Below are 24,746 nucleotides of genomic sequence, written 5' to 3'. Positions count from 1 at the left end.
CAATCTTCTCTCTGAAAACATTGCAAAGAGCAATGGTAACACCTGGTGCCCTGCCCTGGGTTTCACTGCCTTATTCCACTAGCATCAACCCCATTCTAAAGTGACACTCCAAAGAGATAATGTATGTGAAGGGCTTTGTAGACTTTCAAATGCTCTAAGGCAGGGGTGGGGAACATGTGACCCTCCAGGTCCTCAAGTGCGGCCCTTGGACTGAATCCAAACTTCACTGAACAAATCCCCTTAACAAAAGATTTGTTCTGTAAACTGTGGACTCAGTCCAACGGCCACACCCGAGGACCTGGAGTTCCCCACCCTTGCTCTAAGGTGTCAGCTAATAATAAAGATAAGCACAATGAGAAAAGTGATAGGGAATTAGCGACAACTAGCTAGGGATATGGATAATAAAACCCCGCCTTCCTACCCTTTTCCAGGTCTGCCCAGTGCCTCGCCATGTGTGGTAGGTAGTAGATGCCCAGTCCGTGTGCATGCTTCTGCTTTACCAAAGTTGGTGCTGAAGCTCCCAAGAGGGTGAGACTTAACACAAGTCACACAGCTAGCCAGTGTCTAGGCCAGGATCTGAATCCAGGCCAGGCACTACGACTGCCAACTGTCAGGCTCCTTCCCCTACACCATGTCTGCTATCTTCTCAAACAACGTGTGTAGACCCATCTCTGCACAACCATTTAGGACAAACCAGAAAAACTCTCAAGGATGTTTCATTATCATTTATGATTTACAATGTGCCACCAGAAACAGCTAACTGCTTGGGGATTCACGACTCTGCTTCCATTGGGCCCGATTCCTCATCCCCACTCTCACATATTTCAGCCCACGTATTCCTCTCAGGGATCGAGGCACGCAGAAGAAATATGTGGTGGATGCCATCTGACCTAGGGAATGACTGGACACTGTGAAGCAATGCCTGAAGCTCTGGCCCACAGGCACATTTTATGTGGCAGAGTCCTTCCTCGTTCAAAGGTAAGGATGGTACCCACTCATCATCCAGGAATGTCTTGACATTTTTTTTTGGAGGGTGGACAGCAGATCTGCTTTCCCTGTTTCCTTGCCCACAAATGGTGCCAAGAGAAGCTGACTCCTTCTTCTCCTTGCCTTCCAACCCTATCCCTGGCAGGACCCAAAATGAAAGCTCTTGGTCACACCCAGGAACATGGGCGCTTTTTCATTAGCAGGAGCATTCTGAACCACATGACCAACACTTCTCATAGGCCTCCTTTGAGCTGGATTAAGAAATTCTTGGGAGATACTTGAGAAATTTGGGAGTACTCACACTACTGGTAACAATTAAACCATAAATTGTGAGGCAAACAACGCCTCCCTTTCTAAATTTTGATACTATATGCAGTTAGTAAAACCACAAAGCGTGAGTTTGTGTTTGAAGGCTGCTTCATTTCATTGCTCCCCTTGGGGCTGTCTTGCCCTCCTGCCTCTGCCCCCCCCCCCCCTTCCCCATAGGGATGGAGAAGTCCCCCAGGGGTGCGCTTTTGTAGGACCTCACTCTCCCTAAGGTTATCTTTGTATGGGTTTTGCATAGATCCATGTCGGGGGATGATAGGGGATCTCCCCACTCCCACCCAATCTGTTGGACAAGCAGGTGTTCTGGTTCTCTAAACACACACACATAATATCTCTATAGACATGTTGTCTCTCCATGAGAATGTAAACTCCATTCGGTAAAGTACTGTTTCTTTTCTGTTTTTGTATTCCTACTTAGTAGGTGCTTAGTAAATGTTTTACTGATAAAATTTAAATTAAATTAAATTAAATTAAATTAAATTAAAATTTTCCTTTCCAGATTCTGTTTCCTCAGGGCTTACATTCATTAATCAGATTATTCCTCCTACGTGACAGAATGTCTTAACCCACACTACTAATGGTAGGCATTTCAGGAACAGTGGAAGGCTAATATGAAAAATAAATACTTGGTCTCCAGGAATAGTTCTCCAGTGCAGGTCTAATGATTCTTTAGTACTTAAAAAACAAAAACAAAAAAAACAAATGAAAAACCTGTGATTCCATCAGCGTGAGTACTACAAGACTTACTGCTTTTTTTCCCCCACAAATTTCTCTGTCCAAAACTACTCATGACCTATTGGCCACTCTTCTGCTGACCTTTCTCCCTGCACTGCTCACGGGTTGGCAGGCACACAGTCCATCACTGGGGCCCCCCTGAAAGCTCTTCTAGGCTGGCAGACTTGGCAAAGCTTCTCACACCTTGGCAGAAGTGGTCAGGCTCACCTCCAGCAGAAGCAGAGTTTAGGGGAGGGGTCTACAGAGTGAATTAATCATAATACAACGTTTCAGAGGCAAAGAGAATTGCTTCTTTATTGAAGCTTGAACATCAAATTAGGTTTCTAGGTGCTGCTCTCCCATGATTGATGTACTAATATTAATCTGATATTCATATCCTTCTAGCTCTGTCACAGCTACCCTTTTGGCAGTCAGTCTGATGAAGTCCTTTATCAAAACAAAATTTTTATAGGCATAAAATAAAACACATAGAGTTGCAAAGGAAACCAATTACACTAAAATGCAGTTATTAAAAATTTTTTTTTCCAAAAAAGTCACAGGCTCCAGATGGTTCCAAGACAACTATTACTTTCTAAAACATCCTTCATTTCTGATACGCTACGGTTGAGGAAATGCCGAGATGTTTATCTAGGTAAGAGGAATCGGCTTCTAATATACAGATGATGTTTGAAGGATACTTTAAAATAAAATAGCTTAGACACTTGTTACTGGTTGTCCCAAATCTAGCTGAGGTTTAAAAATCTCAGGACAAATTCTTTATCTATAGTCAACCTAAATATATTATTCTAGCATAAATACATTGCTAATAGCTTCTTTTCATTACCATTGAAGTTCACTGATTGACTTGTAGAAAATTATACTTTAAGATAAAATACTGGAGTTTGTTATTCATGTGGAGGTTGTACTTTCTAGTTTCTAAGTAGTTTACATTCGGAATACTGGTGGTATCAGCAAGACTGGCATTACTTATTATTAAATTCTGTTGTAGGATTTAGTTATTATATTAAAAACAATATAACAAGTTAGTTTGTTAATAAACATTCTGATGAATGAAAAGTTAGGAAAGCAGTTAGCAAACTAGAGAAACTAAAGAAACAATTTGCAATATTTCTTCAAGAGATTTCTTTAGTTGCTTTGAAACAGTTTGATTTCATTAGGATTGCTCCTTAAATAGTGTCCATGTTCATTCACAAGCCAATAATACTTTCCTCCTCTCCAACCCGTTAAAAAAATAATTTTTAGGAAAGGATTGTAATTGGTAACATGCACTTCTAACACACATTAAGATACAATTTTTAAAAGCCCAACAGTTATTTGTGACCCACAAGTGGTTTGGAAAGGCCACCCTTTCCTTAACTATCCATGTGAACCTGGCTGTGTCACTGCTTTGGGCCTCACTTTTCTCATCTGTAAAATGAAGTGTTGGTCCACAAGGTCTCAAAGGTTCTAAGTCCTATGATCCTAGAGTGGTAAGAGCTGAAAAAAATGTTCACTTCTAATGACAGGGACAGAATGATTCCCTCTAAAGGGTATTTTAAAAAATCACTCTTTCCCCACCCCTCTTAAGCTAGGGGGGAATTTCTATACTTTCTGGTGAAAAAAGAAATCCTCTCCCTCCTGCTGCTGAATCTTTTATACACCAAGTGAGGGTCCTAGGTTAGTCTTAAATATTAATTATGATCAATTTAGAACCTTCCCTCAGCAATGCTGTGTAATTTTATTAGAAAATCACTTCTAGTCCATTCTCTTTAGATGGAGCCCATAACATCTGTGGGTGAATTCAGAAGCATCTAGGATAATTGGGAAGTATTTTTTAATTTATGGAGTCTGAATAATAATGGTGGGCATTTCTGGATGTATCCCAATGTGTTTGGCATTTTCTCTGTAACCTCTCCATTTATCTACTATGACAGGAATTATCCTTGGTGTTCTTTTGAGTGAGAAGCTCACTCACATGTAGGCAAACAGAGATTACGGAGTGCAATTATCATCGTAATTCCTACAGAAGAGGAGACTGAGGTTCAAGGTGCGTGCCTTGCCCAGAGTCATAAGGTTAGTGTCGGCACCAGGTTCTGAACCCAGCACTGCTGACTCCAAGACCAATGCTCTTTCCACTACCCCACACTGCTGGTGGTCAACTTCATGCTAACTTGTAAACTGGAAGTGACCATAAGACCTGGTGGTCCCTTTGAGGGCTACCTAAAGAAAGCAAACTGAAACAACTGTTTATTTCAATTTCATTTGGATGATTGATTTTAGCTCGATTTCCTCTATCAACTCCCAATACCTTGCAGTGAGTGGAGCTGATTGGAATGCCCCCATTTGAGGCTAATAGCACGGTTAGCGAACACATTACTTCAATGCAAAATCCACTGTGGAAACAACGAAAGAAAAAGAAGAGAAAGGACAAATGGATAATCTGCAGCCCAGATTTGATGAGGGGAAGCCCTTGCCATGCGTGCATGCATCAAGGAAGCAGAGATGTCCCAGCTGCTGAACAGGAAGTGAGAGCTCGGGGCCAAGCTTGAGTGGCACAGCCTGGGGAAGGCTGCACCATCCACTTCCGAGTGTTCTAGAAAACACAGGCTACTCTCTATCGGAGGGAGCCATTGTCAACAAAGCTGGGCAGGCGCCTGTTTCGAAAAGAGCGAAGCTACGTATAGGCATCAGCTTTCCCCACCTTCCCTTTGCCACTCGAAACTGACCCTGGCAGCCCGAGGACTGAAGTCCAGTGGGACCCCCCACCTGGACTGCAGTCGCTTGGCAGAGGCATACCTTGCAGTGTGTAGTACTGACAGGAAGTCCAACATTGGAAGCTATCACAACTGTGAACGCCGAAGCCAACTCAATAGTGAATCCACTGCAGGGGGCATAAGAAAACACTGCACAGTCATTCTTTGTATCAGTCCTAAGTGACACCGGGCAGGGTGCCAGAGTCTTACCAGAATACTCTTTGGTTCAATTGTTTACTGCTGACTGTCCCAGAATCACATTAATAGAACAAGGGTCTGCTGAATGGAAGCGATGCACACTCAAGAATCTGCATCAGCGTGTGGGGAGCTTCTCATCTAGCCTTCCTACTCTTAAAGCCACGCATTCATTGGAGCAAACTGTTAGAAACCACCACAGGAGTGTGACAAACACAAATAAGGGAGACGTTTTCAATCTCTGGAGGAGGCTAGGTGCTCAGGAATTGCTACCTTCTCACTTTATAGATCTGTACTTATTAGGAAACCAGTGGACTCCTCAGTTCACAGGGGTTTCTGTAAACCAGATATCTATCAGGACCTTTATTAAAATTATCAACGAAAAAGAAATTTATAATTAGAAATAAAAGGAAAACGAAAACCTCTCACATGGTCAACATTCATTCATTCATTCATTCATTCATTCATTCATTCATTCATTCATTGGTTTGTAAATGGTCATCATACTATGGGCTGAGTCACTCACATTGATAACTTGGCACTCACCTGGATGGGGTGATTGGAGTGAGGTCTTTCCCCATCGTCTGGATAACTCTTCTCCCCCAAACCCAGAGACCCGCACAAATTCCAACTCCTCCATAGAACAGCAACCAGACTGGAGTAACTGCTTCTTGTAGTACCCCACCTTGTTGGTAAATAAGCCAGAGAGCTACCAGAGGGCCAATTGCATTACTAGGAGGGGAAAAAAACAATCATCATACATACAAGTTACATGGTACCTACCTCTTCAACCTCATTTCCTAGTCCTACAGTTCACTTTCTAGTATTTCAGGCCTATCTAAAATAACATTTACTCTTGTAGGGATGATAAATAAAACGATTTTTTTTTTTTTGGCTAGACAATGGGCTGAAGTGACTCGCCCAGAGTCATACAGCTAGTAACTGTCAAGTGTCTGAGGCTAGAGATTTTTTTTTTTTAAAGAAGGCAAACTAGTTATAAAAAGGAGTCATTTTGTTTTAAGGAAACTATAGGCACAGAAACTAAGAAATCATACAAGACACCAAGTCCCATACATTCTTCCTTCACAATGTCTCTTACAACTTTCCCTTCCTTTCTATCCCCACTGCCACCACCCAAATTTAGGTCTTAGCACCTGTGGCCATGGCTTCTTAACTGGACTCTGCTTCTCAGTTTCTTTGTCCTCCCGTTAAAGCTGCCCACCACCGTAAGGATAATGTTCTTTTGCCATCGACTGCTCCCCATTACCTACAGGATAAAGTCTAACAGCTCAGCCCTCCCATCCAGTATCTCTCACTACCTTTCTTTCCCGCTACTCTCTCCTATGCACCCCTCCTTCCAACCTCCAGGCCTCTGCTCACTGCCGCCCCGACCCTCACCTGGATCCCTTAGCATGCCCAGCTTCCTTTCAGGTGCCTCCTCCGGTAGGAGGGGATTTCTGACCCTCTCCCCACCCCCACAGCCTCTCCCTCTTCCTTTATCCCGCATGGCATTTCTCCAGGGAGCTCTCAGAAGGGAGCAATGTTAGATCTCTAGCCTCAGGGTCACGTCCAGGGCCTGGGTTCAGAACCTCCCCTGCGCCGAGCTGAACTGGAGAATCTGAACCCCGACATCCACACTGTTTTTAGTCCCGACTGTCTTTCTGCTTAAGACCAGAAGCCTGCTGGGAAGAGCACAGAGCCCGGCGCAGGCGCGGCGCGTCCCCTCTTACCCTCACCTCACGTCGTTGCCTCCATGGGCAAAGGAGCCGAAGCAGGCGGTGAGGACCTGCAGGAAATGGAAGAGAAGGTGCACTTCGGCCGTGTCCTTCTCCTCCTTCTCCTCTTCGCCCGAGTCCTCGAGCGGCTGGCTGGGGTCGGCGAGCTCCGAGGCCAGCCTCATCTCCACGCCGCCTTCTTCCGCCTCTATCTCGGCCTCGGCCACGGCATTGCAGTAGCTGGAGTAGCTGTCGTAGCGGAGCCTCTTCTTGGAGTAGGACACGGCGTCGCTCACCAGCTTCTCACTGTCTTCCGGCGCCGAGGACGAGTCGGCGGCCTTGAAGGCCGAGTGCACCGGCATCCCGCAGATGGCCGCCGTGTAGCAGGTGTAACTATTGTTGCGGCGGAGCAACTTGTAATTGGTTTCTTGCGAGGGCTTCTCGTCAGGCCCCCGGTCGAGGTGGATCTTGTGCAGCAAGTCTTTATAGAGCCCCGAGTCCTTGTGCACGGTGTGATAGACGTGCCCGTCGCTTCTCGTCTGGCTGTCAAAGCCAAAGGTGCCATTGGACACGGGCGACTTCACCGAGCCGTGGGTCATGGAAAGCGCCCTTCCTGAAAGGGTCAAGAAGAACGCTCACTCTGGGCCCAATACAGACAAGAGCCCCAGAAATTTCTAAATGACAAATGCATGAAAGAATTACACTTTTAAAAGTACATCAAGTTCCCTTAAAAAAAAAAAAAAAAAAGAGGATCCTTCAGCAATCACTGCAGTGTGTCCACAGACTAAAGAGGACTGGTGGGTTTGGCGGCACTTGACATCCCTGGGGAGAAACCCCCCTGACCCTGACCTTTATTTACCCTGCTTCCCATTCTGGCCTGGATTTTCCCAGCCTGCTGCGTTGTTCTGCCCTCACTCCCACCCCATCTTACCCATGCGGTTTTACCTAGATGAGGGGAACCATTCCAGAGGCAGTCCACTCCTTGGTCTCACCCCAATAAGGCTCAGGGATCCCTGGGAGGCTAAACTTGCCGGCTTTCATTCAGATCTTTGGTTCTCCTCGCCTTCTTACTCACATTTTCAGCATTTACGCACAGACATCTGAGGACACACGTTTCATTGCGGGATCTTGTCTCCTGTGAATTTCTGGGCCCTCTACCCCTCCTCTTTTTTCTATACTGTAGCCGCTCTCTCCGGTATATGTGGGTAATTTTCTCCCTTACCCTTCCTTTTCAGTTTGAAAACCTTTTGACTAGGCTTGTCCAGGCAAATGCATTTTTCACCAGCCCTTGTTAGGTGTACTCTATGGTTAGCCCTGGCTCCTTCATTCTTTTATTTTAAGCCATGGCTCAGCAGTTATGTGTTACTGAAAAGTCTGATCAGCACAGCAAAAGGAGATATTTTTTCACGTCCAAGTGACACAGACATTTTACATTCTTTGGGTCAAACCAGATCTTGACTCCCTTGCTCCTAAGACAGTAACTTTGGAAAGCTGCCCTAGAGACATCCTTCAGCAAGGCCCTGGGGAGGACTGGGGAGCTGTGTCCTTGCCATCATCCCCAGACACAGTTGGGAAGAGAGTGGTTCTGGCCCTTCACGAAGCGCCATGTTATTTGTGTACCCCACACCTCCAAGTACTGGAGGGAAGCCAGCCAAAGGTTCACAATATTTTAGCTGTATGGAGGAGGATGACAGATAGACAACTTGGCAGGGAATTTCCCTTCATCATGGCAGAATGAGGACTGTCTGACGGAGCATCTTAAATCGGTGGTTTATGCACGAATATTCTAATGGCTGCAGCATGATCGGACTGACGCGGATACTCCCTTCACAGATGCTGACTGCAACCAGCCCACAGACTGAAGCAGGCAGTGGCACTTGTAGAAATGGGGGGCACCCCACCAAAATGAGCTGAACTCTCCCTCTTCGAGGTAGGGGCTACCTGGATCTAACTTATGCTTATGGAGAATATAAAAGAGGTCCCTGGTAAGAGCTGTCTCTTCTGTTCTGATGCTCCCTTTCTGTGGTTCTAGCCACACTTTCTTACACGTATTTAATTCTCAAAAACAGCTCCTACTGAGTCACTCCTGCAAGTGAAGAAAATACACACGACTACCGTGGGTATCATGTGGAAGTGTACAGCGTGTGGCATAGCAATCTTTGATAACACGACTGGCACAGATCCTGTGTTAGGGGAACACCCCCACCCCACCCCAAACACACCCTAGCCACAGTCCTGCACCTCTTGTTTGCTGGCCTGGTCTCCTGAGCTTTCTTCAGCCTCTAGATTTTGGTAGATATTGAACTTTAGGGAAGTCATGTAGGGCGTCAATGAAACATAACTGTTGTATAGAGATACAGGCTTCACCCCTTACCATAGGGCACTCGCGAGTGGCTTCCATTCACTGTGCCTTCAGACACTCCAGGGGCTTCGGGGGCTGAGCTAGTGAGGGGAACAGTGCTGTCATCACTTGTCTTGGCACCGGGGAGTTCCTTAAATACCGGGGACTCTGCTTCTTGGATTTTATGGAGACTTTCATTAGATATTCCTGACAAGGCACCCTCTTTCTTTAATTTGCCTAAAGAAAACAGTTAAAACTATAACTTAACCTTCACAAAGCAAAAAGATCTTCATAAATATAATAATTAACATTTACAGATATGACTTTAAAGTTTGAAAAGTTCTTTACATACATTATTTCATTTGAGCCTCACAACAACTCTGTAAGGTAGGCGCGCTGTTCTCCCCATTTTACAGATGAAGAAACTAAGACTGAGAGAAATTAAATGACTTGCCCAGGGTCAAAGGGTTAGTCAAGTATCACTCTGAGTAAAAGCTAAGTAAAATTCAGCTCTTCCTAACTCCAAGTTCAGTGTGCTGGACATACACTATGCCAAGCTGCCTTTAGTCAGATAATGATTCTGCTAGTACATAAATGTAATTTTACTTTTAAAAATAGTATTTTATTTTTTCCCAATTACATATAAAGACAATTTTTAACAGTCATTTTTAAAAAATTATGTTCTAAATTTTCTCCCTCCCTTCTTTAGCTCCTTCCCTCCCTGAGATTAGTAATTTGGTATAGGTTATACATGTATAATCTTGCAAAACATTTAAATGTAATTTTTTAAAATGCTCAGTAGTGTTCACACCACAATATGTTCAAAATATGTTTTAAACTGGAGTATGTTCAGTACCTCCTTTGGGAGCCAAGAAAACATTAGCTGTATCTAGAAAGGGAAAATGAAGTGCAGAATTGAAGGCAATTTTACAGACACAGACACACACACATACACACGAAGATTTAGGTTTGAAGGAGTTTAAGAACTCAATTATTCAAATTGGCTCTCTAATTACACTGAACTGATCTGATAATTATCACTGAAATCATTACTCTTTACTGCTATTGATGCATGTCTGTTTCCATAGCCATTCAGCTAGAGCTCAATAAATTGTTAGTCGAGTGTGTGAGTGTGTGTGTGTGTGTGCTCTCAATTTACTGAAAACATGTCAATCCTTTTCCTTACAACAAACAGGGAAATTCCTTTTGATTTTTATAAAAATTTTCATAATTTAAAAATAATGGGTTTCAAAAAGAACCTGTCCCCAATATATTTATAATCTAGTTGAGAGGACAAAACTTACTTATACACGTAAACCAATTAAAGAACAATATAATAAAGGCACAACAAAGTGCCAATGTGTGTAGCAGAGCTAATAAGCACACTTGAGGTCAGGAAAGTGAGAATGAGATGGAACACTGAGTCAGGAAGAGTCAGGGCAAAGATGGGGTGAGTATGTGGTAAGTTTATGCATGTATCTTTCTTACTACTTAGCAAAAAGTATCATAATGCCATATGTAAACAATTTAATGATAACCTGCTGATTGTTATTACCCTTGCCTTATATTCTCTCCATTATATAACAGAGTTAAGTATAACCAAAGATTTAAGGAACTGCAAGCTTTTTGGCAATCAAAGTATATAGGACCTTACCTGCTATCTTCCTCTTCATCCACGGACAAACGACCAACCACACAAAAATAGCAAATATGATAGCGACGCCAAATGAAATGAGAGCAATTGCCCATATTGGAAGAACCAAACCTAACACTGTGAAATTAAAAAAAAAACCAACACAATATTTAATATATTTTTCCTCAACTGAGCACAAATAACATGTTAATATTTACACATTTGATTTATTATCTCAAATATTTATTTAATTTCTATGTATAAAACACCACGTTATGCACCGAGGGAGAGCATGGTGTAATATGAAGGGCCCAAGACTAGAAATTAAGAGAGGACCTGGGATCTACTCTGGTTCTGATGGGAGCCAGCTGTGAGACCTCAGGCAATGTAGTGTGATTTTCTGAGCCTTGGTTTACTCTTTTGTAAAACGAGGCTTGATTTGATGATCTCTAAGGTCCCTTCCAACTCTTAAGTCCTGGGATAGGGCAGAGATAAATAACACACTTGGCACCAAGGAGCTTACAAGCTAGCAAGGTAGAAAAGGTATGTACACAAATAATTACATAATAAAGTAAATGCAGAAAAATGATACAATGTAGAGTAAGAGCTCCAAGAAGGAAGAAAAAGCACTTCCAGTTGGGGCATCAGAGAAGGCTTCATAGGCACTTCAGCAGGGCTTTAAATAATGTAGGATTTAAAGTCAAAATGGGTACATGATTTAGACATAAAGGCTGATACTATATAAGCAAACTGGGAAAGCAAGGAACGGTTTACCTGTCAGATCTATGGAGAACCAAAGAATTTATGACCAAACAAGAGATAGAGAACATTGCGAAATGTAAAATGGATAATTTTTACTACATTAAAATGAAAAGTTTTTGCAGAAAGCCAATGCAACCAAGATTAGAAAGGAAGCAGAAAACTGGGAAAGTATTTTTTACTATCCAGTGTCTCTGATAAAAGCTCCATTTCTAAAAATACATAGAGAACTGAGTCAAATTTATAAGAATACAAATCATTCTCCAATTGATAAATGGTAAAGGATAAGAACAGGCAGTTTTCAGATGAAGAAATTGAAGCTATCTATAGTCATATGAAAAGATGCTCTAAATCACTATTGATTAAAGAAATGCAAATCAGAACAACTCTGAGGTACCACATCACACCTATCAGATTCGCTAACATGACAAAAGAGGAAAATAATAAATGCTGGAGAAGATGTGGGAAAATTGGAACACTAATACATTGTTGGTGGAGTTGTGAACTGGTCCAAACATTATGGAGAGCAATTTGGAACTATGCCCAAAGGGCTATAAAACTGTGCATACCCTTTGACCCAGCAATACCACTTCTAGATCTGTATCCCAAAGAGATCATATAAATGGGAAAAGGACCCACATGTACAAAATATTTATAGCAGCTCTTTTTGTGGTGGCCAAGAATTGGAAATTGAGGGGATGCCCATCATTTGGGGAATGGCTAAACAAGTTGTGGTACATGAATGTCATGGAATATTATTGTTCTACAAGAAATGATGAGCAGGTGGACTCCAGAAAAAACTGGAAAGACTTAAATGAACTGATACTGAGTGAAGTGAGCAGAACCAGGAGAACATTGCACACAGTAACAGCCACATTGTGCAGTGACTAACTTTGAAAGACTTATCTCTTCTTAGCAATGCAAGAATCTAACACCACTCCAAAAGACTCATGATGGAAAATGCTGCCCACATCCAGAGAAAGAACTATGGAGTCTGAATGCAAATTGAAGCATACTATTTTCTCTCTCTCTCTTTTTTTTCTTTTGTTTACTTCTTCTTTCTCATGGTTCCTCTCACTGGTTCTAATTCTTCTTTATAACATGACTAATGTGAAAATGTTTAAAATGAATGTGCATGTAGAGCTTACATCAAATTATATGCCAGGGGGGAGGGGAGAGATGGGGACAAAATTTGGAACTCAAAATCTTATAGAAGTGAATGTTGAAAGCTAAAAATAAATAAATAAAATTTTTTAAAAAGAAGGTAGGATTTCAGTAGGTGAAGATGATGGAGAGGAATAAACCAGGAAGAGGAGATGGCCTCAATACTGGCATGAAGAAATGGAGGCAGAAATCATGTTGGGGAAACAGTGGGTGGTACAGTTTGGATAAAGTATTAAGTAAGTGAAGCATTAATTTTATGATGGAAAATAGTGTGAGACCAGGCAAGGAAGGTAGGCTTTAGTTAAAGTATAGCAGGCAATGGATGGCAGGCAATGAGTGTGGTCCTTATTAGGTGGGCTGTACAGCAGGACGTGATCAGATCTGCCCATCAGAAGATGAGTCTGGCAGTGCTGTGTAGGATGGACTGGAGAACAGAAAGAACTATATAGGGAGGGAGACCAGCTGGGAAGCTATGACAGGAGTGCGGGTGTAAGGGAATGAGACACTTGCCTAGAATGGTCATATGGACCGTGAGGGCACAGATCCAAGTGATAGCTTGTACAGTTAATCAAGAGAACCTGACACACATGCAGAGGCAAAAGAGAAGGAGTCCAAGATGACACAAAAGTTTAAACTATGATTAGGAGAGAGTGTCATTAACAGTAATAAGGTGGCTATTAGTATGATTAACAATAATATTAACAGTATTACTAACAGTAATAGTGCTACTAACAGTAAATGGACAGATAGGTGGCACTCTGGATAGAGCATTGAACCTGGAGTCAAGAAAACCTGACTAGACTGAGGTAAGTCTTTGCTATGTGACCCTGGGCAAGTCACTTAACCACTATGTGCCTCAGTTTCCCCATCTGTTAAACAAGGATAATAATAGCACCTATCTCCCAGGGTGGTTGTGAGGCTTAAATGAAATAATATTTGTAAAGCCCAGAGCCTGGCACATAATAATAAATGATGAATATTATTTTATCATTTTACTTATTTATACTATTTAAATTAATTAGTACCCCTAACAGAGAAGTTGGGTAGAGGATCAAGTTTTTTTCTGGGCAAGGTAACAGTTGGTTTTGGGAAGCATGAAGAGTGATCAAACTCGGCATACAGGTGGAGATGTCCAGCAGGTGGAGATGAGAATACAGAACAAACTCAGAAGGTCAGAGGTGGAGGGACAAATCTGATTTTTACCTATAAGGAATTACAGCTGCAAATGCAGACGTATGTGCCGTAGCCCATACAGAAAGGACATAGAAAAAAAAGAGAAGGGGTGCTGAGGAATGCCTATGCATTCTAATAGAAAACAGATGGAAGAGCAGGAAAGAGAGGTAAGAGGAGAGACATCAGAGGTGGCTTCAAGGAGGGAGGGAGAGATTAACGCTGTCAAATGCTAGAGGTGAGTCAAGGAGGACAAGTGGAAAAGGCCACTGGATTACCAACAAAGCATGGCAGCAAGAGATAGAAAGAGAAATTTCATTTAAAATAACTATACAATATAAAATACTTGGGAATCTACCTGCTAAGATAAACCCAGGAACTATATGAACAAAATTACAAAAAACTTGTAATACAAATAAAGTCAGATTTCTAAACAATTGGAAAAATATTAATTGCTCAATTCCAATATAATAAAAATTACAATTATACCTAACTTAACTTACCTATTCAATGCTATATAAATCAAACTGCCAAAAAATTTCATAGAGCTAGAAAAAATAATAGCAAAATTCATCCAGAAGAACAAAAGTCAAGAATATCAAAGAAATTAATGAAAACAAATGTGAAGGAAGGTGGCCTAGTCGTACTGGAACTCAAACTATTATTATAAAGTGGTAATCACCAAAATTATCTGGTACTGGCTAAGAAATAGAGTGATGGATCAGTAGCAATAGATTACATACACAAGACCCAGTAGTTAATGATCACAGTAATTGAGTATTTGATAAACCCAAAGACCCTAGCTTTTGGGACAAGAACTCACTATTTGACAAAAACTGCTGGGAAAACTGGAAAACAGTAGGGCAGAAACTAGGTACAGACCAACAAATTATACCATATACCAAGATAAATCAAAATAAGTACATGATTTAAACATAAAGGACAAATTAGGAGAGCAAGGAATAGTTTACCTGTCAGATCTATGGAGAAGGGAAGAATTTATGACTAAATAAGAGATAAAGAGCATTACTAGATGCAAAATGGACAATTTTGATTATATTAAATTTAAAAAGTTTTGTACAAACAAAACCAATACAACCAAGATTAGAAGGAAAGCAGAAAGCTGGGAAACAATTTTTACAGCAAGAGTCTCTGATAAATGCCTCATTTTTCAAATGTATAGAGAACTGAGTCAAATTTATAAGAATACAAGTCATTCCCCAATTGACAAATTGTCAAAGGATATGAACAGTTTTCAGATGATGAAATCAAAGCTATCTATAATTATATGAAAAAAATGCTCTAAATCACCATTGATTAGAGAAATGCACATTAAAACAACTCTGAAGTACCACTTCACACCTATCAGATTGGCTAATATGACAGAAAAGGAAAAGAATAAATGTCAGAGGGGATGTGGGAAAATTGTGACACTAATGCATTGTTGGTAGAGTTGTGAACTGATCCTTTTTTTTTTTTTTTTTTTTGAGGCAATCAGGATTAAGTGACTTGCCCAGGGTCACACACTTACTAAGTGTCTGAGGCTAGATTTGAACTCAGGTCCTCCTCACTCGAGTGCCAGTGCTCTATCCACTGTGCCACCTAGCTGCCCCAAATCCAACCATTCTTGAGAACAATTTGGAACTATGCCCAAAGGGCTACAAAACTGTGCCTTTGATCCAGCAATGTTACTACTGGGTTTGTATCCCAAAGAGATTTTAAAAAAAGGAGAAGGGACCTATTTGTACAAAAATACTTACAGGAACTCTTTTAGTGGTAGCAAATAATTGGAAATTGAGGAGATGACCACCAATTGGGGAATGGCTGAACAAGTTGTGATATGTGATTGTGATGGACTATTACTGTGCTATAAGAAATGATGGGCAAGATACTTCCAGAAAAAAACATGGGAAGATTTATATGAACTGATGCAATGTGAAATGAGCAGAATCAGAAGAAAATTGTACACAGTAATAGCAATACCATATGATAAAGAACCATGAATGACTTAGCTATTCTCAGCAATACAATGATCCAAGACAATTCCAAAGGACTCAAGATGAAAAAGTGATCTACCTCCAGAGAAAGAACTGATGGAGTCTGAATGCAAATCAAAGCATACTATTTTTCATTTTCTATATTTTTTCATGTTTTTTTTTTTGCTTTGGGTCTGTGTCTTCTTTCACAACATAATTAATATGGTATTATGTTTTGCATGATTGAATATGTATAATCTGTATCAAATTGCTTACTGTCTTAGGGAAAGGGGGGAGGTGAGGAAGGAAAAGAGAAAATTTGGAACTCAGAATTTTAAAAAAATGAATGTTAAAAATTGTCTTTACATGTAACTAGGGAAAAAGAAAATATTAAAAAAAAAAAAGAAAAGAAAAGGTCATTGGAGTTGACCATTTATTCAGAGGTCATTGGCAACCTTAGAGAAAAGTTTCAGTAGAGTGTGGGGAAAGGAGCCAGACTGCCAGGGGTTGAGGAGTGAGTTGTAAGAAGTGCAAAAAGTGAACAAATGCAGATTGCCCTTTCAAGAAGTCTGGCAGAGAAAAGTAGGAGAGGAGATGCTAGTTCAATTTAACAGAGCAAGTTCAAAGGAAGGGTTGTGAATTTTTTAGGATTGAGCATATTTGTAGGCAGGGGAAAAAGAGCCCAAGTGAATCTGGTAAATCTCTGAATTTATGATTAGACAAATGTAACTACAAGATGAGTCAGTCAATCTCCCCCCAAGGTCAATAAAGCTGAGGTCTGGAACACCATACACATCCAAACAACTGCGGCCTCCTCTGGCTTCTCAGTGTTCAGTAGTAACGGTAAAATGTACATGGCAAACATTCTGACCACATACACAAATCTCATTTTTTTTAAACAAGAGCAGAAATAAAGAGGTTTTTTAAGGACAATGGATTTCATAATTCCCCTTGCCTTTTAAACATTAGCTGTTTATGGAATCAGAATATGGAAAGACTCTTTTCAACTAAATCCAAAAATGGATATTAAGGCAGAACCATGTTAACCAATCAAGAGAATAGAAATGGATACTGTTTGTGAACTGCTCAATTTTCTAGCCATGTATGTATGTATCAGGGTTCATGATTCTAGATGTCTCATTATGCATGTTTCAAGCATTCAGATGCACAGCATTTTTAAAGCTCATTCACAGAATGAGCCCTACTCATCTTTAATAGTGTTTATCTCAGGCGAAATGACTTGATTCAGATAGCTGAATGTACAATTAAGTAGATTTTGTCACATCGTGAGACAAATTTGTACAAACTATCCTTTTTCTCATTTCAGTTAATAGTATTTATTAAGCTTCTACTCTGTGCAAAATATATTAGTAGGTTAACAACAATAACCAGTATTTGTAGAGCACTTTAAAGTTTGCAAAATGCTTTACAAACTCTGAGGAGCTGACAGTCTACTGGTGAGACAGGACCAACATAAATGAGAATACAAAAGAATACATCCACAGAGGCCTTTGAACACAAGCATATATTAGCAGCTAAATGCAAATTCTGAGGGGATACTCTGGCTAATTACACGTGTTTCCTCCTCAGCTCTACTGGACTTTCCAACTTTTGTTGGATGCCAAAGGAGATAGTAGAGCTTTACTGAATGATAAAAGATGGGAATGGCTAATGCTGAAGGGGTTGTGGAAAGATGAGCACACTGGTTCATTGTTGGTAGAACTGTGCATCAGTACAACTATTTTGGAAATCAATTTGGAATTCGGCAAATTGAGTGGCTAAAAAGTACTCTTCTGACCCAGGGATTCCATCACTGAGCTTATACCCTAAGGGTCTCTGATAAGAACCAAGTTACCTACCACACCCAAATATTTACAGAAACACTTCCAGTGACAGAAGAGAGCTGCAAACAAAGTAGATGCTCATTGATTGGGAAATGGATAAACAAAACTGTGGTACATGAATGCAATGGCACATGAACATGAATTTCTTATTGTGCTGTAAGAAATGATGGGTGTGATGAATACAGAAAAACACATAAAGATACACATGCACTGATACAGAATGGTTAAACAGAGTCAAGAAAACAATACACACAATGATGATAATGTAAATGGGAAGAACAACCACATACCAAAAAAAAAAAAGAGTCAAAAGTGAATGCTCTAAAATGATAGAGAACAAGCCTGACTCAAAAGAGATATGAGAAGGCACTCCGACCCTATCTCTTTGCAGGGGTGGAAGATCCACAAATGTTGCACAGAGCACATACTTTCATCAGACTTTTTTGATGTATTCTATCAGTTATGTTGACCCTCCCCCTCCTTTTTTGTTTTAAAAAATACTATTTGTTACAGAAGAAGGCTCTCTGGGAGGCAGAAGGGAAAAAGAGGGGGCCTGGAGAAAACCATGCTGATGTAAAGAACAAAAGACATCAATAAAAACTTACTTTACAAAGGCAAGGGAGAGTTTTACCACTTGTGGTCACCAACACTGGAAGTTAGTAAGCCTGGTTTAAAATCTAGTTTGGAGTGCACTGGGGGAAAGAGGGGACCTGAATAACCAAGTCAACCAAGGAGGGTAAGGGAAGTTGATCAGGTAAAGCAATAGGAATCTGAAGGGCACATTCTCAGTGAGCAAAACTCAGCAAACTCCTCCACCACCCTCATTTTTACATTTTGTCCTTAGCCCAATCAAGCAGGTTCCAAAAAGGAAACAGACTCTTTCAAAGTGGAGGAAGTGTCCTTTCCCCATCTTGTTTATAGGAGTCAAGAAGGAGAACCAGGTGACTGACTAAATAATTAGGGCAGGAGCCTAGAGGGTAAATGTAAAGAAATTAAGAGAAAAAAGACAAAGAGATAATGAATAAACCCTAGGAAAAACAGGAACAAGTAATCAAGTGGGTGCCTAGAATACATAGATAGAATAATAATAAGTAGAAAGAGAAAAAGGTCCATAAAGATCAGGGAATTTAGTGATTAGTAATCATAGCCGAAGAACATAAATGCTTTAAGAAGCTATCATTAAGAAAAATAAACTGCCAATTTGCTTGTTTAGAGCTTTAAATCACACCAAAATCATTGAAATAAAGTTTTGTGGATACAAAATTATTAAGAAAAAAATGTGAACAGAGAACCTAATATAAATCCAGAACAAAATTTGTTTCTCAAATTTCAAGGTTGTTTTATATGCAACAAAATCTGTAATAAAAATACTTTATAGGAGAATGCCTTTCTCATGAAGATCTCCAGTTATTTCTAAGTGATTACATCACAGCATTCTGGTACAGCTATATATAGGTATCCTATAAATACCACAAGTCCTATAAAAACTATAGAGGCATTACTACAATTTATGGATAAATAAAGTAGGGTATAGCCTTAGTTTCTTGAGATAAGCTAGCCAAAAAAATGACTGCCAGGAACAAAACTCTGAGAATTCAAGATTCCAGTTCAAATTCAGCCACTGAAGCACCTTTCATCTTCAGCTCTACTTTTCTGAATAGCAAAGATATGATGAATAATGGTTTAGCTCCAATCTTAAGCATCTTTATAATTTGTATTCCGAATCATTCAGAGTTAAGGGGAATTTTCAAATATCTTGTGAAGAAAGGAACTGAACCAAACCTCTTATGGTCCTTACATTGTCAATGGTGGTACATTACATAGTCATTCCTTTACATTTTATTTATTTTTGATTTAATATAATAAGGAGGAGAGTGGCTAACGATTGAAGTCCCCGACCTGGAAAAGACTGGGGAGCCTGCTTCTAAGAAAGGCATGAGGATGTGTATTGGAAATGCCTTGAAGACATTTGGAGAGTAGACAGAAATTGTTACTGGTTTCAGGCTGCTAAACATTTAGTGAAGGGGAGGAGCCTCCATGACTGAGCCTGGAACCAGAAATGGGGCCCACTCCAAAAGGCCCCAGTCAAACAAGGTCAGTCTCTCCTGATAGGGGCTCTAGAGGAGGAAGAGAAGCTGCAGAGGGCTGGTGGGTGGGGAACCTCTCTCGGCTAGCAAGAAGTGGAGAACAAATTGCTCCTCCATTGTTTCTGTCTGTGTTGGGTATGCTGGAGATGGCTAATAGCATCAGAAGAGTGAATCATCAGGAGATCTAAGCACAGAATCCACGCTGGGATTTGAGGCTGGCCAGTCTAGCACTGAGATCCTGAAGAATGAATCTGGACACCCACCCTACAGCAACTAAGACAAAAACTCATTTGGCAGCCAGGCTGTATCTGGAAGTCAGCTTGGTGAGGCCAATGCTATGCAGAAACTGAATGAAGTCTGAACCCCCTTTTCCCAAGGACCAAAGAAGGGAAAGACCCTAGGGTTTGCTGCCCTGCTCCTCTTATTGGGGAGGGGGTAGGAATTTTGTGCTTCTATTCTTGCTATATCTTGGCAGTAAATATTCTTTTGTAAAACTGCTTAAATGGAATTGGTGTGATAATCCTTGGTATTAGTAATGGGGGAACACACTAGAATGGGAGACCAAGCCAAAAGCATTAGATGACTTCCCCCATTCCCTGAGAGAGTGTGTCTTCTCTTATTAGAATGTTAGCACTACATCATCACATAGCTCCTTCAAATTACTCAATTATCTTTCTGAGTTTCTCTTGACTCTCATGTTTGCATTTCAAAGTTCCCACTCAGTTCTGATCTTTTCAGAGGAAAGCTTGAAAGTCCTCTGTTCCATTAAAGATGGATTTTCCCCCAAGTAGGGTTGTACTTTGCATTGCAATGTAAATCATTCTTGGTTGCAAACCCCTTTTGTCTTTTGTAATACTGTACAACAAAATTTCCTCTATTTTTGGTAGAAGCTTCCAGGTCTTGTAGGATCCTGACTGTGGTTTGTCAGTACTTGAAATGCTTCTTTATGGATGTTTGCAGTATTTTTAATTTGATTTTAATTTGTGGGAGCTCTGAATTTTGACTATGACATTCCTAGGACTTTATATTTTAGTGTTTCTTTCCGGAGATGACTGATCAGTGGACTCTCTATTTTCACCCCCCTCTGCCTTTTTTTGTACCATGGTTTTCAGGGAGCCTGTTGATTCTAAAATTATCTCTCATTTACCTGTTTTCTAGGTTAGGTGTTTCTGATAACAGATACCTTACGTATTCCTCTATTTTTTCAATCTTTTGATTTTGTCCTAATATTTCTTATTGTTTCACGGAGTGATTGATTTCTGTTTGGTCCATTCTAATTTTCAGGGAGTCCATTTACTTGGGTAAGATTTACCATTTTGCATTCTAAGCTACAGATCCTTCTTCTAATTCTGTCCTCCTGAATTTTTATTTCACGTTTTATTTTTTCTAGGTATTCACACAGTCCTTGAAGAAAATCCATTTATTCCTTTGAGACTGTAGTTAGTGGTTAAAGAGTTACGGTCTTTTTCTAGGTTGGATTTTTTTGGTATCTCTGGATCTATAACAGTTCTTGATAGTGGTCAGTACCTTCTTCTGTTCACTCATCTTTCCAGTCTTCATTGCTGAATTGGGGCTTTACGCCAGGGCCAGCCTTGGACCCCTCCTATACTTTTGGATAGGATAGTTGGTCATGCTCGATTTTCACCTGGGTCACCCGAGTTCCTGTGCTAACTTCTACCTCCTCAGCGTGTTTCTCTGCTAAGAGCTCAAGGTTTGGGCCTCTCTTGGATTTTTGAGGTTCAGAGTGCTGAAAGAAGCTAAGGAAGTCAGGATGCTGAGATGAAGCAGGAGAGAGCTCCAGGAATAGAGATAATGAGTGAAGATGTTTGGAGTCGTGATATGGCTTGTCTTAGGTAAGGAACAAGCAGGAGGCCAGTGTCACTGGATCAAAGAGTAAGGTGGGAGAGTAAGGTCTAAGAAGACTGGAAAGGTAGGAAGGGGCTAGGTTATGAAGGGCTTTGAAGCCAAACAGAGCATTTTGTATATGATCCTGGAGTTAACTTGTAGCCACATAGAGTTTATAAATGGGGGGGGGGGACCAGGGAGAAAAGGATGAAATGGCCAGACCTGCATTTTAGGATGACAGGTGAATAGAGAGTGAACTGGAGTGGGGAAGCGATTGGAATAGTCCAGTGATAAGGGCCTACACCAAGGTGATTGAAGTGTCAAAGGGCAGAAGGGGACAGGTAAGAGAGATGTCATGAAGATAAGATATGATGAGACCTAGCAGTTGATTGGATATGGGGAGCTGGAGAGAGTGAGGAGTTGAGGGAAACACTTAGACTGAGAGTCTGGGTGACTAGGAGGATGGTGTTACCTTTGATAGTAACAGGGAAGTTCAGAAGAAGGCAGGGTTTTGGGGAGAAAAGAATGAATTCCATTTTGGACATGCTGAGTTTAATCAAAACCATGGGAGCTGATAAGATCACCAAGTGAAACAGTATGGAGGAAGAAGAGAAGAGGGACCAGGATAAATTGGGGGACCCCAATGGTTAATGGGCATGACATGGGTGAAGATCCAACAAAGGAAAGAGAGTAGCCAGAAAGGTGGGAGAGAACCAGGAGAAAACAGTGTCACAAAACCTAGAGAAGAGATTATCAAGGAGAAGAGGGTGATAGACAAGTGTCAGAAGCTGCAGAGTGGTCAAGATAAATGAGTATTGAGAAGAAGCCATTTAAATGTTGCAATTAAGAGATCATTAAGGGGCAGCTAGGTGGTGCAGTGGATACAGCGCTGGCCCTGGAGTCTGGAGGACCCGAGTTCAAATCCAGCCTCAGACAAATAACACTCACTAGCTATGTGACTGGGCAAATCACCTAACCCTAATTACCTCACCAAAAAAAGAAAAAAAAAAAAAGGTCATTAATAACTCATGTACACTTGGAGCTTATCTTGGTATATGATATGAGGTGTTGCTCTAAACCTAATTTATTCCATATTGCTATCCAGTTTTCCTAGCAATTTTTGTTAAATAGTGAGTCTGTACCTTAGGAGCTGGGGTCTTTGGGTCTATCAAACACCAGGTTATTGGGTTGGTTTGTTTTGGTAATCTATTCCCCTGACCAACCTCTCTACTTTTTAATGAGCACCCAAAAATTTTGATGGTTGCTGTGCTACATTATAAGTTGAAATCTGGTACTACTGAGCCCCCTCCTTTCTTCCCATTTATTATTTCCCTTGAAATTCTTGACCTTTTGTCCCACTAGATTAACTGTTATTAGTTTTTCTAGTTCCATAAAGCAATCCTTTGGTAGTTTGATTGGCATAGCACTGAATTAATAAACTAATTTAGATAGAATTATCCCTATAATTACATTGGCTCATTCTCCAATTATTTAGGTGTGTCTTTATCCCAATAAATAGTACTTTAGCTATATTCATATAGTTTCTGGGTGTACCTTAGTAGGCAGACTCCCAAGTATATTCTGTATTCTGTGGTCATCTTTAATGGAATTTCTTGATTTCTTCCTGTTAGGTTTGCTGGTGATATACAGAATACTAATGATTTATGTGGTTTTATTTTATAGCCTGAAGTTTGCTGAAGTTATAGAAACAATTTTTTTGTGGTAGTCAAGACTGGAAACAAAGTAGGTTCCCATCAGTTAGGGAACTGCTGAACAAATTGTGGTATATGAAAGCAATAGAATATTATTATACTGTAAGAAATTATGAATATGATGAATTCAACAAACTTGGACAAGCTTGTTTGAACTTATATAGAGTCAAGTAAACAGAACCAAGAGAATAATTTACAGAATAATGCAAAGGAAAACAATATTGAATAACATAAAGATCCTGATGTATACCAGGACTAACCAATTTCAGAAGACTAATGAAGAAATATACCTCTTTTCTCAGAGCAGAGAGAAGGTAAACTGTAGGTACAAAATGAGGTATAAACTTTCTGACATAGTCAACATGTTGGTTTGTTTTACTAAACTTACAAGAGAGGGTTCTATTGGAAGAAAGGGCATTATTGGGAAGTGAGAGTACAGTTAAAAAAAAACATTTATTTAAAAAATAATCAAATGAGAAAAAGTTCATCGGGCAGATGAAGCTAATATTAAAGCAATTTAGGACGTTGCTGGTCCAAATGAGATACATTATTTAAAGTAACATAATAAATCACCCTAATCGGGGGATACAGAAACTTGACAATAAAAATACTGTCAGAATCATGTGCAAGCAAAAGGATGGATACTCTAGAAATCTCCAAGAGCAAAAGTACTAGCAACCTCCTTTTTTGGCTCTTAGAATGTATGAAATGTGGTTCCTTCAGATTCATCAGTCTACCAGAAATTCAAAGAACCCTTGTTGGTGTCATCCTCTATGATAGAAGTCATTATGAAAATTTATAAATAGGAACCCTAGTTTTCTTCCTCTGTAAGATGAGTTGGAAAATATGGTTTCTAAGATTTTTTTTTCCTCCCAAATCTGGAACTCTAGGAAGTCTATACAAACATATGGAAATATGACTCTGAATACCCCAGAACTTTTAAGAAGAAACAGAAGTATGTTAGGGTTAAATTACTGATGTTACAACAATAATTGGCACATACATGAACGTTATTTACTTGCTAGTCAAAAAATAGAATAAAAGATAGCAAGGATATTCATCACTAGAACAGGTAGGTCCAAGTGCTGAGCTGGTACCCTAAAAATACAAAAAGAACAGGAGGAAGGCATCCAGTGAGCTGCGTAGATATTCTTTGTGGAATCACAAAATCTCAGCACTGCAAGGGACTTCAGACTCTAGCTAGGCTAACCCACATCTGCATAATAATCCCCATAAATATCCCAAACAAGGGGCAGGTAGGTGGCGCAGTGGATAAGCTCTGGCCTTGGAGTCAGGAGGACCCGAGTTCAAATGTGACCTTAGATACACGACACTAACTGTGTGACCCTGGGCAAGTCACTTAACCCCCATTGCCTCACCAAAAAGCAAAAAAAAAAAGAAAATTATTTCTCTCCCTTCCCCTTACCTTCCCCCTCACCTAAAAAAAAGGAAAAAAAAAAACACTGAGAACCAATTCTGGGGGGAAGGAGTTAGTGTTTTGCCATAAAGACTGTAACACCATTT

The 24,746-nt window shown here is 40.4% G+C and overlaps 1 protein-coding gene across 9 annotated transcripts in view; it reads right to left on the bottom strand.

Annotated features, from left to right (window-relative positions):
• SLC20A2 (solute carrier family 20 member 2) overlaps nt 1-24,746 on the bottom strand; it is a 115,596-nt gene that overhangs the window by 5,745 nt on the left and 85,105 nt on the right. For all 9 annotated transcript variants that reach the window (XM_027865172.1, XM_027865176.1, XM_027865177.1 and 6 more), the window contains 5 exons: nt 10,687-10,803; nt 9,066-9,269; nt 6,713-7,304; nt 5,523-5,708; nt 4,825-4,909 (listed from right to left, as the gene is read on the bottom strand). In XM_027865172.1, the coding sequence (XP_027720973.1) occupies nt 4,825-4,909; nt 5,523-5,708; nt 6,713-7,304; nt 9,066-9,269; nt 10,687-10,803 (1,184 nt within the window). The remainder of the gene's footprint in view (nt 1-4,824; nt 4,910-5,522; nt 5,709-6,712; nt 7,305-9,065; nt 9,270-10,686; nt 10,804-24,746) is intronic.

Source organism: Vombatus ursinus, unplaced genomic scaffold (genome assembly GCF_900497805.2).
Source record: "Vombatus ursinus unplaced genomic scaffold, bare-nosed wombat genome assembly UNPS02014778.1, whole genome shotgun sequence".
In the NCBI taxonomy this organism is placed as follows: domain Eukaryota; kingdom Metazoa; phylum Chordata; class Mammalia; order Diprotodontia; family Vombatidae; genus Vombatus; species Vombatus ursinus.
The sequence above is the reverse complement of the archived record's forward strand: the minus strand, read 5'-3'. Positions and strand labels throughout refer to the sequence as shown.